General features: G+C 38.0%; 2 protein-coding genes across 2 annotated transcripts in view; one reads left to right on the top strand and one right to left on the bottom strand.

Moving 5' to 3' along the window:
• Nucleotides 1-1,057: 1,057 nt before the first annotated feature.
• On the bottom strand, nucleotides 1,058-1,942 carry plac8.2 (placenta associated 8, tandem duplicate 2). Its single transcript, XM_087792650.1, has 3 exons — nucleotides 1,858-1,942; nucleotides 1,290-1,414; nucleotides 1,058-1,162 (listed from the first exon to the last, which is right to left on the bottom strand). Exons 1-3 carry the CDS (start codon nucleotides 1,940-1,942, stop codon nucleotides 1,058-1,060), a joined length of 315 nt encoding a protein of 104 aa, XP_087648776.1.
• A 2,737-nt stretch (nucleotides 1,943-4,679) lies between these two features.
• The window catches only part of adamts6 (ADAM metallopeptidase with thrombospondin type 1 motif, 6), a 49,178-nt gene continuing 38,733 nt past the window's right edge, over nucleotides 4,680-15,124 (top strand). The window contains exons 1-7 of the mRNA XM_087791951.1: nucleotides 4,680-5,014; nucleotides 6,544-6,965; nucleotides 7,110-7,492; nucleotides 9,825-9,990; nucleotides 10,398-10,594; nucleotides 12,118-12,201; nucleotides 13,868-14,013. Coding sequence (XP_087648077.1) covers nucleotides 6,866-6,965; nucleotides 7,110-7,492; nucleotides 9,825-9,990; nucleotides 10,398-10,594; nucleotides 12,118-12,201; nucleotides 13,868-14,013 — 1,076 coding nt within the window. The 5' untranslated portion in view covers nucleotides 4,680-5,014; nucleotides 6,544-6,865. The remainder of the gene's footprint in view (nucleotides 5,015-6,543; nucleotides 6,966-7,109; nucleotides 7,493-9,824; nucleotides 9,991-10,397; nucleotides 10,595-12,117; nucleotides 12,202-13,867; nucleotides 14,014-15,124) is intronic.

The raw sequence follows: 15,124 nt of genomic DNA, 5'->3' as shown, positions 1-15,124 counted from the left end.
AGTTGTTTTGAAGGAAAATAGATCGTCAATGAGAAATGATTTGACATTAACGCTGAAGTTAACCTTCAACCTCTCAACAGAGACAGAAAAAACTTCTGAAGACAAGTTATTGTGACTGGAGCTCTTTATTGAATGCAGAAGTCATCCAATAAATCCATCCAAGGTCGTACAAATGGTTTCCAATCACCTGCAAGTAAAGATGATAAAAGCTTTGTTAGTTTTTATAGCTATGTTAGTCAGCAGGGCATGCAGAAGATAGTAGCGATGTGCTGATGAAGCTTCAAACAGTGTCATGTTGTTAAGAGATCAGTAGGTGGCGCCATCAGTTTAAAATTTATGTTATTTTTCCCTGTAAAAGTTGTTCAAAACAAAGAAAAATGGTGCAGTGACCGCCATCTAGTGGACTCTGACAATAATGACGCTGCACAATGAAGCTTCATAAGACCATCTAGTACTGACCTGGGCAAAGTACGGCCCGAGGGCCACATGCGGCCCTTTGACTGTATTTATGCTGCCCTCATAATGTCAAACTATGATGTGTGACATGTATAAATGGTTCTACTGCATTAACAAATGTATTTTGTATTTATTCTTCATTTACATTTTCACACTTATTTTTTTTTTCCTTTCTTGTGTGTCATTTTTGGAGTATATATTAATCCCTCAAAACATTTTTTATCAATCAGTTGAAGAAATGTTTCGAAGAATAAAATTGCAGCTTATTTAGCTTAATAAATGTCACGGCCTAATGAGGAATGTCCTTTTTTCTTAGGGATTTTTTCGTCTTTCTTTTTGCTTGACGGCCCCTAACAAAATTCACATAATTTAATGTGGCCCTTGAAGAATTATAATTGCCCACCCCTGATCTAGTAGATGGATGGACAGACAGACGGGTAGTAAAATAGGACGATGGTTAGACAGGTGGAGAGATAAAAGGATGGATAGATAGATTTATGGATGGTAAGGCAGACGGTAGAAGGTGGATGGATAGTAGAGAGAAATATGGGTGTGTAGACCGGGGGTAAAAATATCAACGTTAACAAAAGTGTAACCGACCTCAGAAGATACCCTGTTCCTTCCTGAGGTTGATGTCTCTCTTCAGCTGGCAACTGGCACAGCATGAGCAGAAGAACGTGGCTAAGAAGTCGCTGCACAAGGAGCCCTGTGAAGTGACATCATCAAGGTGACTCTTCCACAGGTGACTTCAGGATCGCACAGACTTCAAAAACGACATGACTAAACAACTTCTACACTTACACGCTGGGAGACATAAACACACAAGCACTCACTTGGATGTTGTATCTTTCTCTGTAGAGAGCACGGACCGGCATTCCCGCCCCGCAGAGGAAGCACTCATTCATGCTGTTGGCAATGGAGATGGTCAAGCAGGGGTGACAGAACATCCCGCACAGACCTGTCAATCATACGTCAAGTTTGTCAATCAACAAATAAGGCAATCAAGAATATCTCACACTGGTTCAGACCATCACGTCTTTAAATCGCTTTAAAAAACACCTCTTTAAATGTACCCTTATACCTGCTTTAATCCGTTTGTTTCTTTGAGTATAATACTATTTCCATTTAAATATTTTGATTTAAAATAAAGAGTCATTATGTATAAGAAGAGTTAACAAAAAAAAATAAAAAACAGAAAATAAGAAACAAGATACAGTAACAAATACAAGAACAACTGACAAAAATTAATACATTTACTCAAATGTATTTATTTATTTTCTCTTATTTCAGATATTTATTCATGATTGGTTAATAAAAACCTAGAAAATACAAAATAAAATACCTTGATTTGGAACAACAAGTAAAAAAAAAAAAACTGTTCAAAAGGATAAAAATACTTACATATTTTACAGTCGCTACAAATGTCCGCAAGTCCTGTCTGGAAGTCTGATGGGGGAAACAGAGTGGGCTGTTTGGTCACAGCCATGATCCCGTGTCTGAAGTACAATCTGGAGCGCTCTTCACTTCAGCAGGTGGTGCTGGAGTTCTTATGTGTCCAGGTCTGACCACTGCCTGACCACCTCAAAAACCTCCAGACCGAGTCATGCCTGCTGATCAAAGTTCGTCCACCATTTCCTGGATCTGGAACTCAACATCTGTGGACAGATCTCCACTCAAACCTAGACGTTCCATAGTTTTCTGGCAATGGTCTCATGAGAGGAGCTTCTGCTCATCCTGGACCACATGATATGCCATTGAAAATATTTTTCCCTGGTTGATAAATAAACCCCTTTGAAATCTAAAAATTAAAACTCTTCCTGTGATTTGATGCGTTCTTGTCATGGGTTGATCTGGGCAATCCTCAAATAAACTGTAGTTATTCATTCACGCGATGGAAAATGTTTATGTCCATTGAAGGTTTTATTATCGAATCTCTCAGGTCGTATATCTTTATGACTCTAGACGTTTGAAACGTTCTCATGGAAACACACCTAATCACTGCTCCAACAGCTGAACAAATCTACTATTAAAAAGATAATAGATTGATTAAAATAAACCAAACTTTGTTAATCTCTCTGGATATGTCCTTCTGGAAGTTGTTTATGAACACCAGGGGTCGGCAATTACATTTCCCCAGGGTATGGTAATAGCATACTAATAAACCATTCAGTTAAAAAATATATAATATATTCATATTATTATTATATAATATTATTATGCAAATGCAAAAAACAGTTCACAAAAAGGACAAAAAAAGAAGAAGATTCATAATGATCCGAGGAAAGTTATATTTAGAGTCAATACAACAGTAAAATACAATTGTTAGTTGTCAGAAGAAAAATAATCAACAAGTTCTACTTGGATCAGTTTTACTCTGTACTAATAAGGGCTGCAGATCAAAGTTCAGACATGTCATAAATATACTGTGCACTAGAAAATATGATTTGCTACTATATCTATCAGTAGATGATGAATTATTGTAAAATCATACTTCACACAATTATGTGCATATGATATAAAGATCATAAATAATAAAAATGATAAAAAGCATGATACGTGATAGACTCTCTCTCAATATGTATTTATTATTTCAAAATTTCTTTGAGGTACAATAAATCGTCAAGAAAAAAAAGGAAATTTACAGTTGAGCCTGGTAATAATTAACACAACTTGTGGTTCTTTTGGAATGAACATCCTATCCAGACGTTCCCTGATGCCTTCATGGGCTGCACCTACTCTCTCATCAGCATTTGATATTGCAAGGTGTAGGAAGTCATTTTGGGTGTTAATCTGCCTTCTACCACTAGATGTCACTACTTTCACGTGTGAACTATCACGGCCAGCTTGTTTGATCAGTTTGCGTCCTCTCATACTCAAGCCTCATCTTCAGCCCAAATGAAAGAGATAGAAAGATACAGTTCTAGTTGACCGTAATGTTGACACATTGTGAGTCAGTTTTTGTTTTACATTTGTTCAGGATGTACTTTATCTTGTATTTACGGTAAATACAAATACATATTCACACCAAATGTATCTTTATTTGATCACTTACCATCTAGCTTGTCAGTAGACCGTTAGTAAAACATATCACTCATGATCCCCAGGACGAGGGTTCAAACCTCACATTTTGACCTTGTGTTGCGGCTGCAGTAGCAGACTTGCACAGACTTCATCATTTTTTTTTCATTTAGTGAAGGCTTTCATTGCAGTTACATGGATTTTATACATCATGGTAATGGAAGAAAAGCTGGGCAAAAACCCTGATAAAAATATATAAGTTTAACAATACTTAAATCTCTATTTCTTTGTAATACATGCTGAGGAAATATTTATATTTATCGAACATTAAACCAAATTAGCAGACCTTCAAAGAGACTGTTTTTCAGCGGTCTCTGAGATGACAGCAAGGACAACAACATCAGTTCTTCTACTTCTACTACTACTTTCTAGACATACTTTCTAAGTGATAGTAAGTTTTTGTAAAATATAAGTTTTAATGGTTTGACATAATTCAACAACTTTAGGACTGGTAAGTATAAAATACAAACATTTATCTTTAAACTAGTCAAACAACATTACCCATAACAAGCTAGCATTAGCATTAGTGGTAATTATAACATTAAAGCAGAAAGAATAAAAGGCAACTATAAAAATACTGTAGTAACTGCATCGATAGCGATGTGCAGAATATTACAAATTTGATGCTTAGTTGACACTTTTTTTGTGTCAAACTATGGCAACCAAAGTAGTGTGCAGATGACAGGTTTTGTGAAGTTATTAGATTAATAGTTGTGGACAGATTAACACAGCTTAAAGTACTAAAACTACTTCTAAATTAAAGATAGTCAAATAATAGTAAACAAAACGTTGTGTTAACATCAGACTTGCTACAATATCAAACAGAAAAACCTGCAGTAGAAACAAAGTCATCAATCAATGATGCAATTGTCGTATAAATATGCAACTTTAAAACGTTTAAAAGTATTCTTGCATGTACATTATGACTGAAACTTTGGAGGTTCTTATGTTCTGAAATGTTGTCATTTCCTTCTGTCTAATTTTACTGCTTCTCTGTTGTGTCTGTGTTATTCTAGGCTAGCAGCTGATGTGTGTGTGTAGGTGTGTGTGTGTGTGTGTATGGGGGAGAGAGAGAGAGAGAGAGAGGGAGCGAGAGAGAGAGAGAGACTACACATCTGCTCTGACGTCATCCTCCCTTAAAAAAAGTAGCTGCCAATTTGAATGTGTCCGGGACCGACAGACCGGCTCTCTGCAGATGTAGTAGGAAGAAGAAGCTCTCAGTCTGCATGCACAACTTCTCTAAGCCATTCTGAGCCACAGATTAAAAACACACTCTCTCTCTCACACACACACACACACACAGTGAAGCAGCAAAGAGAAGCGTCCTCTGGAGAAACCCGCTGGTGTTTCTAACTTTCTCTTTTCCTCGGAGCTTTTTTTTTTTTTTCACTTCTTCTGTGGCCATATTTTGGGAGGATGGCAGAGTCGGAGAGGAGATGAAGGTGCCCGGACCAGCTCCTGCGCCCTGACACTGAACATGGTAAATAGACGCTTCCGCACTCAAAAGATGCTGCGCCATTTTAATACTAAAAAAACGTGTTTTGGAAAGAAGAGCTGTCAGGTGGTTTATTTGTAGAGGTGTGTGTGAGAGTGTGTGTGTGTGCTGCCAACTGTCTGGGTCACTGCGTCCAAAGACTGCAGCCTCCAAACGCGCTCCAAACCAGCCTTAAAATGAAACTAACAGACACTTTCCTACTATTCCTTAGTAACTACTTGCCTAAAACCAACAGTCAGAACTTTTAAATCACAAAACTGTCATCGCTTCATGCTTTTATTTTGAAATCGGATGTTGATTCATTCTCATCCACATCGTTTTAAGATGTACCGGACAATAAAAGTGTCAGGACATGCGGACATTTGGAGTTTAAAACTAGTATATTTTTTTTAAATTGTAATCATACCGATATATTAAAACATTTTTTTCGTTTAAAATGTCGCGATAATGATCTTTATAACAAAACGTGTAAAAGTAGCAACACAAATAATTATTTAAAAAAAAAATCAGTACTCAAATCAAACACGTACAAGACCTTTAAAAAAAGATATTTAGTATATATGATAAAAAATATATTATCAATAATTGAACATAGTATAACAGAGAAGTTATTTGCTGTAAAATTGTACAAAATAGGGAGAAAAAAAGGCGCCAAAAATTAGTTTTCTTGTATCAAAAATGTGTTAAAGTGAGAGAAATGAAAAGTACATTTTAAAATATAAGTCATTAGTAAATAATAAATGTTTTATAAAAAGGCTGTAATGTTAAAATAGTGGTATTTGCAATTAACAGTATAATCATTCCAGTAAAATTCACTTGAATTGTAATTTATAGTATAAAATACAGTTTTAATCATCACATGAAGGTTATTATCTTGTGTATCTTGTCGATTATGTGTAAAAAGATAAAAGAAAAGTAATTTATCCCCTAAAATTCGATTTAATTTTCAGAATATCAGCTTTCCATTTCTTCTAATTGTATTAAACTCATCTTGGAATGAATTTAAAGACACTATATGCCTGCATGGATATATTGAAAAAGCATATAGTTGCTGCTATTATTATTTCTCTGTTTTGTACAACATAGGAAATCAATTTAGGTTAAATCGCAGGTTAGATTGCATGTGTCAAACGTAGGGACTGTGGACGAAATCTGGGCGACCAAGTCATTAATGTTGTCCTAAAGATGGAGAATTTAAGGTAATGCAGATCAATGTTCACATTGTTACTATAAAGATGCTAATGTTTAAGATAAAATAAGGAACATATAATTCTGATTGCAACAATCATAGGAATTTTCAAGAATCTTCTAATCTGGATTAGATAATAGATAATAACAATTTTAAATCTGCAGTGGTTGATCCCTGAGGAACACCACTTCTAATGATATTGTAAGACTAAGCAAAGATAATCTGTAAATTACTTCTGGCAGACAGTGTCCATCCGTCAACGTCCAGGTTCACACCTTCTTTGCAGACCATCACTCTTTTCACCTCTGATCGATTCCTTTGGCAGGAATGCAGATGGATCGGCCAGGACAAGTTTCCAATATAGAGCTTCCTGTCGGGAATTACACCTGAGAGCGACTGGCTCTGATGGATTACAGTGTTTCAGTTCGAGCTGCTGACATGAATCCAGAGGCCGGAGAGACGTGGACGTGCTCGCCTCCAGGAGAAATCTGAGACGTCTCTGAAGTGGAAGGACTCGAACCATGGACTTGTTATGGTGTGGAGTGGGACTGATTGTGAGCGCCTAACCCGCTCATAGCTCCCCCTTTTTCCCCCCCCCTCTTCCCTCCCACCCCCACCCCGCCCCATGTCACATCTTTCCCTGAATTATGGAAATTCTGTGGAAGACGCTGACTTGGACACTGAGCCTGGTGGTGATGGCTGCTTCCGAATTCCAAAACATCCATAGACTTACCCACAACTCCCAAGGTACCAGTTCTCAAACTCTCTGTGGCCTTTTTTTAGAGCATCACTGTATCTTTCTTATTGTTGTTGGAATAAAACGTGACGTAAACGAAAGCACTTAGTTAGCATATCACACTTTCCTTAAACTCTTCCTCTCTCCCTTCAAAGAGGAGTTCCTGTCCTACCTTCAGCACTACCAGCTGACTGTCCCGGCACGAGTGGACGAGAACGGAGACTTCCTGAGCTACACTGTGAAGCACCATCGCCCGGGCCGGCGGAGACGAGGGCTGGTGGAACCCTTGACGGAGCAGCCCTCCGTTTCCGACCTGCCGGGGCCGCGTCTGTTCTACAAGCTGAGCGCCTACGGCAAGCACTTTCACTTGAACCTGACTCTGAACCCTCACCTGGTGTCCAGACATTTCACTGTGGAGTACTGGGGCAGGGACGGGCTGGAGTGGCGGCACAACACGGTGGAGAACTGTCACTATGTGGGGTTCTTGCAAAACCAGCACAGCACCACACGAGTGGCTCTGAGCACCTGCAGGGGCCTGGTGAGTGCCAACCCTCTCTCTGAACTCATTCACTAGCAGAGACTGCATGCAGCCGTCTAGCTGTATTCAGAGCCTCATAAGCTGCTGGGAATTACATAATTCAAGCTTGAGGCCATCTTTGTTTGGAGGTTGTATGTTCTTCATGTGCATTCATGGGTCCAGAAAAACTCTTAATTGTCTGTAGACGTGAGTGTGTTTTAATAGTTGTGTGACAGGATGTCCATCCCTCTGGCCCTGACTAGCTGGGATAGGCCTAATATAGGATAGGCTCTATTCTATAAGGATATAAAGAGTAGAAAATTATAGATTTAATGATTTAAATCGTTGTCATTGTTTTAATTCTAAATATTACCCATGAAATAATTATCATTAGTCTTAAGTTGAATTTTTTACTTCCACCAAACAGGTTTTGGTTTTCGGAATGTGCGTATCTGTCCTTTTCAATAATTGTCTTGGCCATCTTTCTACCTTGAGGCCATCTGTCTGTCCGTCCCTCTCCCTGTTCGTCATTTTTCTGGCTGTCTCTCTGTATCTTAACGTAACACGTAGTCGTGCTCTGTAGCTTCCTTCGCATCTACGTACGATTGGAAGTTTTCGTCATTCATGGCTTCTATGCGCAGGATTTCAGGACTACGGTGGCCTTGGGAGCAAAAGACAGACCACTAGACTTTATCAATCACAGCATACGATCGATTATCTAGTGTATTCTTTATTATTTTCAGCTACTGGGTAGAGGTTTACCAAACTCCAATTTGTAAAGTTTAGCAAATAAGTAAGTAAGTAATTAATGGTTCTTTCTAGAGCGCCTTTCTAGACCAGGATTCACAATCAAGAACAATACACAGTTAAAATATATACTTTAAAAGGTCAAGACAACATAAGACTGGAGTCCCAGAAAATCAGGGAAGTGCCTGCATAAATAAGAATGTTTAATGTTTATTGTTCCTGGGGTCAACTGAGGTTGGGAAACGCCAAAGGTGTTTCCAGGACATCTGAGGGACATAATCTCTCCTGAACATCCCCTGGAGACATCCTTAGTAAACGTCTGGACAACTTTGTTGGTGCTTAAGAGTAGCTCAACGAGCCTCCGTCAACTCAATGTAAACAATCATAATCTGACTGTGTACCACCTAACAAGCACCTACAGTTCAATGAACTGTACATGGTGTTGAAATGGAGCAAAAGAACATCTAAATGACCAATTCCATTGAATAACAAATCAGCTCACAGACTGTGCTTCCCTTTGTGTCACAACATATTAAGTTAAGTAAATATCTATTTTCAGGATCACTTCTGTTCAGAAATTTACCTTCAGAATCTTCTAGTGGTCGTTTCATAATGATAGGTGCCTGTTATGGAATCTTTATAGTTAGATTCATTGTATCTTCAAAACCATTCCACTTTGTTTGACTAGTTTAGTTTTATATTCTGAAAACAATGTAGCAAGCTTGGCAGGTAGACTTCTTTTCTGCAGGATACAGCTGTTCCATGTTCCATTTAAAAAAAAAAAACTAATTTATTTTATTTCCGACCATTTAATGTGAACCTCCCTGAAATCTGTCAGATTCCATCATGGGAAGTCTTGAGGTGGGTTCAGGTGAAGGTCTTTTCCATATTGTTTGTGAGTGGTACGATTGGTTTTTGCAAAAAGCTAAGTCTAAAAGTAAGATTAGCATCAGCTAACAGTGTTAGCTCATCTCAGTGGAAGATGAGCATCTAACATGAGAAAATTAGATGATCAAAGTGTACAAAAATAAAAGAGTTGGGATTCGTGTGCTTGGTTCAACACAAGTTGTTTAAGTCGATCTTGTGCTACTGAAGGTGTCAATGAGCCTGATTAGCTGGTTAGCTTAACTTTAAATAAATAACTTAACTCACCCTTAAATACTTTAGTTTATTGCATATCAACAATGTTAATTGTAAATGTATATAAATAGATGAATTGAACTGTAATTTATCACTTAAATCAAATTGACAGATGTTTTTAAATGGAACACTTTAATGTACAGTTAATACTTTGAATGTTAGTTTATGTCATATCATGTTGTATTTGGCTAAATATTATATTTGTAGCAATTTTTATATTTTATTCATCACTGATTAAAACTTTGTATCTTCACATATGTTATAATGTGTTATTTGGCCAATGCTGCTAAAAGAAATCAACTTGTTTTGACAATTAAAAACCAAAAAAAGACTTTTTGTTACAAGGTTTTCTCTCCACCATCTTTTTGTTTGGTGACCTGCTGAATCTATTATTCAGCAGTTGCAACCATAACAAACTGTTTTCTCTCTGAAGTTCTGACCTGATTCTGTCCCTGCTTTCCTCCAGCATGGCGTCATCACAACAGAGGAAGAGCAGTATTTAATAGAGCCATTAAAGAACATTTCCTCGGGCGACGGGAACCTGGATGAAGCACAGCAGCACGTTATTTATAAAACGACTGCCATCCGCTCGCCGCACCAGCCCGGCCAGGAGTCCAGCTGCGGCATTTCAGGTTGGTGAACCTCGTGTGGCTTCACTGACGTAAAGGAATCACTAAACATAGCGGGTCAGAGGAAGAGCTGGTTTCTGCTGACCACTCATAAGTCTTTTATAGAAGCACAAGTCTATTTCCAGGAGCAACACTAGGTTTCTGTCTCAATTCACCCACATGCTGTTGTGATGATTGGAAAAAGAACCAGGTGGATATTTAGGTATTTGTGTCTTATACGGCACGGTGAAGGCTGTCATTGACAGGAAGCAGGACGTGCTGAGACTTGCACCATCCTAGAGCTTTTTCCCAGAGCATCTGGGTCATAAAGTGCAGCCTTGAGCTGCAGAGTTCAAGGGGGCAGATTGTAGAAAACACACAGCGATGATGTGACATCACGTCAATGCAGTCTCCCTATTGTCTTCCTCCAGACCTCATGGCGAACGACTGCCAGTACAGTTCGTCTCCTCCTGCCGCGACAATGCCCACGTCCCGACACTCTGACAGGAGGAAACGCTCGGTCAGCAGCGAGCGATTCGTGGAGACGCTGGTGGTGGCCGACAAGATGATGGTCGGTTACCACGGACGCAAGGACATTGAGCACTACATCCTTTCGGTGATGAATATTGTAAGTTTGATGCTACTTTCTGCTCCTAACTTGTATCCAATTAACAAGCAAATAAAAATGATATATAATAATGATATTGATCAATATCAATTAATAAACAAAGTTTCTGAGTATAAGTTGCTGGATTTACAAAGTTGCTAAGATGATAAATAGGAGATAATGGATCAATTAAATTACATAAACCTTAGTTAAACCATAAAACCATAAAGCCTTGCTTTGGACAATTATATTTTCTCACTTTTTTTTCCAATTTATCTTCAGATTATCTGATCAATTCGATAAATGCTTTATTCCATCATTTCAAGCCTCTATTAATATGCTGTAGAAAGATATTTCTAAATTTAAAAAAAGAAAATTGGTATTAGAGGATAATACTACCATGTAAACAATTAGGATATTTATACATGATTAAGCATTTATTTATGAACACTTTATGAAGCATAATAATTTAACAACCATATTGAAAAATGCATTTTAACTTCTGAATTTTTAAACGGAATTATTTATTTTCAATTGGTTGTTTTCATTTAAGTTAAAGTGTGGCTGCGGAAATGATTTCTTAAAGCGGAATCTTGGAAAAAACAAGTATAGAGATAAATTGATGATGTTCATAGAGATTTGCAGCTGAGCTGTTATGATGTTTGTTTATATAAAAATGCCAGAATACGTCTTCAAATCTAGCTATGTAATTGCCTAATCATCTTGGAATACTAACCACACACTCAGGAGGTGAAGACACATTTAGATATAATGCAACAGAGTTCATGTTGTTTTGTACAGTAAGTGCTGTGAAAGATGATCTTCATATTCCATGTTGTACAGTAAAGAGTAAAACCTCATCTCGCTCTGTTTCTGGTGGAGATTGGAGCTGTCTGTGGTCCTTGACTGGTTACTGTATGTTGCATACTCCTCCTACTTCCTCTTTTGAGAGTTCGATTGGTCTTCTCAGAATATTTTCGCAAGTGAATATTTATCAATCCTGATTGCATAGGTCAGATGTCAGTACCCCGAGTGTGATGTCATGAAAGTTCTCTGAACTCATCATTTATTCTTAGTGTTAAGACATGGAAGAACAGGCTAAATGTACTATACTGATCACCTGTGTTTGCATAGATATGTACTCTCTCTTACAATTTCCATTGAAACATATTCATCACCTGGTTATTAAAAGTTATAAAAATACTTACTCACTTTAAGGAAAAATTTAAATTTAATAACTGATATTATTATTTTCCGTTAAATAATACTCATTAATTAATTACTTATTTTTATTTGTACAGCTTAGAATTTGCCCCACAATTTTCTTTTTTTTTAATAATCTTCTGTAATATGGACTGAATTAGTTTAGACAAATGTCAATGATCTGCATAATGTTTTAACCAATGATAAAATCAGTTGTAGATCCATAATTTGCTGCTGGACACCCCAATAAGTCTTCAGTCCTAAATAATCCACACATGCTCTCATTGACAGTGGAAACAGTTTGTCTGACTTTGTGTCTTTTCTTCTTTTCTGGAGGTCAGGTTGCCAAACTTTACCGTGATGCCAGTCTAGGAAATGTTGTCAACATAATCGTGACGCGACTGATTGTTCTGACAGAAGACCAGGTAGGAAACACTCACCTAAAATTATGACTATGTTTTGCATTTTAACAACTCAGTTGTCCCAGGACATTGAATATTTAAGTTGTTTGGAGAATCGCTTCGTGCAAGTCAGGATTTACTAACCCCTTCACGAGCCAGTTGATCAATGAGCATGAATGTTCTATTGAAAGTGAAGTCCAAGTCAAAGTCTTATGATGTTTTTATACCTCGCTCAATCCAGGAAACCATTGCTTTATTGTTCAGTCCAAATCATGAAGTCTGAAAAATGTCAAAAATATATTTTAAAAAAAACGAAATTTGTAATTGTGTTGAAAGTTACACACATAATTGAATGATATTTCAAATATAAATCTAAAGTAGATTTCTTTTTAAGAAATTCGACATATAACTTGGTCATTGATATACTCATTAAATAATATTTCCTCTAAATTATGATTATGCTGTGCTAAACTAAAATGTATTATTATTGTAATTCAACTAAACTAGAGTTTTCTTTAAAAAAAACAAACATGTTAGCTTAGCTTGTGGCTAACAGTGTTAGCTGCATGTGGGGTGAACCCAGTTTTGCGATTTATCTACACACTTTTCATTTCTAATATACAAGTGAGCCTTTTTTAACAACAGGAAATCATTGGTCTCTAAGTAAAAGTCGGTTCCGTGAAAAGGATAAATAGTAGGTTTCGTGCTGTTGACATCTGAATTAATATTAGTTGTGTTTACATCTTTGTGAGATTGAGAATTCAAACTTTACTGGACTTCACACTCATGAAGACTCTTTCTTGGTCAGTATGGTTGCAGGGATTATTGGTCAGGAAGAGCAAACGTCCACAGTAAGTCTGGGATGTTGCAGTGAGTTGCACTTTGACAGTTGCTCCGTGAATCAAACAACTGTGGTGAATTTAGACAGACTATCAGCTGTCAGTAGAAATGTCCAACACCTTGTTCCCCTCTGGAAGTCAGAAAATAACTGATGACTCTGAGATTTCCCTTTCAAAAAAAGAGAGTGGACTCTCCATCTGCTCGGTTGTTTCTTCCAACTTGCTGTACGAATGCGCTAAGGAAGGAACGGCGAATGTTTTAGCATCTGTTTTATTTCCCCTTGTGAAACCGCATCACGTCCAAAACAGGAGTCGTGGTGTATCTCAGATTCTCGCTGCGATCCAGGAGGAAGGAACTGCTGTCAGAGAAATTACACTGTGGTCAGGCTGACATTGAGATACTATCTATATATCAGGCGCTGACATTCAATCTCTTAATATAGCAGGGACGGTCACGAAGGATGCTGACAACATCAAGAACGGGTTTCAATGACTTGAGATTTATGACTTTAAAGTGCTGATCATTGTTCAGAGTCTACTTTGGCTTTCTTGGTCACATCAGCGAAGATGATGAATGAATGAGTGAAAGAGAAGGTTAACCAAGACTCACTGGAAGAATCTTAACCTTTAATTATGCCATTGACAAGATGGAAATTCAAATGTACATCCCATCTCGTAACCCTTGAGGCAGAAAACTGGGTCGTTGCGCTCGTATAACTGTCATTACGGTAGTTTATCACCAGAGGGTATCCTGAGTTTTTATCCACTTAATCAAGTGACTCCTTTGTACGAGTCTCTGATGAATGACTCAGCTCCGCCCTCACCTGTGTGTGTGTGTCTCCCCCATTTAGCCAAACCTGGAGATCAACCACCACGCAGACAAGTCCCTTGACAGCTTCTGTAAGTGGCAAAAATCCATCTTGTCACATCACGGGGAAGGAAACAGTATTCCGGAGAACGGGATGGCTCACCACGACAACGCAGTGCTCATCACCCGGTAGGTTTTGCAAAGGAATTCTACGATTTGGTTAAATTTAATATGAGGTATTTAAGTACTATTTTCAAACACAGCTTTTAGTCATAGTTCTAGATGTTGTACACAGTCCACCCATGCAACAGAATTTATTTCTCTGCTCACTGCTTTTTCTTTCTGCCGACGCTTGTGTTTCTGCTGGTGCTGGCCTGACGGCATCACGTGACAATGACCAAGCCGAACTTCATGAAATTTGCTGCAGGGCTGTAGCGGGAGCCAAAGAAGAACCCATTTGATTTCAGGGTTTAGAGTAATGAAAACAGGGAGCTTGAGGGAGGTCTGAGCTTCCAGGATCTTCTTTGGTCTCTGCGTTCTACAGTCTTCCCTCATCTGTCGACTCAGCGTCTCATGCCTCAGTCTAACAGCATGTAGTAGAGCTGTAGATCTTGAGATGTATTTCAGACTCAAACTGGTTTTAAGGGTCAAAGCAATATGAAACTAATCTTGTATTCTATGTGGTAAACATGGAGATACAGATTAGTAGTGGACTTCCTGGTCATTGGGGTCGAAGCATCAACATCCATTTAGGTTATCAGTTCTCACTTAGAAGGATGGTCGCTGCACTCATCCCCTCTTATCAATGTGTCTGATCAGCTGAGATTGTCTGGTTGTAGCTGAGAGCGTGTTTGTTTGAGGGAGATCTGACCCGAGATGACCGCTCACAGTCCTAGACTGGATCCTTACCATCCCTGAAAGGATCGTTAAGTTTCAACACTTTCAGGTTAACTCTTTAACTAACATTCACTAGAGCGTCTTCTTCTAGTTCAACATTGAAGTTAAGGGATTCTCACATCTATCATATGTTGTGTCTCTCACACACACAACTAAGCCTCAAACTAATCCTGAAAGAACATTGGTCAAAGTATATTATGATAGACATATGTTCAAAGTACTGCTTTACATTTAGAGAATCCAAGTGTTTGAGTCATGCCATCAACTATAACTACTATCACAACATAGAGAAGTTACCGGCGTTATTACTTTGAGAGAGTTCTTTGTTAGAGATATTTGGGAGATGGAGGAGAAATGAATTTGACTTTGCTCTTGGTTTACGAGATGAAAAGCTTAAGCAATG

Source organism: Callionymus lyra, chromosome 5 (assembly GCF_982586985.1).
Source record: "Callionymus lyra chromosome 5, fCalLyr1.hap1.1, whole genome shotgun sequence".
NCBI lineage: Eukaryota > Metazoa > Chordata > Actinopteri > Syngnathiformes > Callionymidae > Callionymus > Callionymus lyra.
Note: the sequence above shows the minus strand (reverse complement) of the source record. Positions and strands in the feature narration are given on the sequence as shown.

What these genes read in the sequence shown, in the direction of transcription:
- plac8.2 (XM_087792650.1), bottom strand. Translation starts at nt 1,942, where the DNA reads ATGGCTGTGACCAAACAGCCCACTCTGTTTCCCCCATCAGACTTCCAG. An exon ending in TTGTAGCGACTGTAAAATAT is followed by an intron (nt 1,415 to 1,857) that starts GTAAGTATTTTT and finishes TATGATTGACAG; the next exon opens with GTCTGTGCGGGATGTTCTGT. An exon ending in GAGAAAGATACAACATCCAA is followed by an intron (nt 1,163 to 1,289) that starts GTGAGTGCTTGT and finishes GTCACTTCACAG; the next exon opens with GGCTCCTTGTGCAGCGACTT.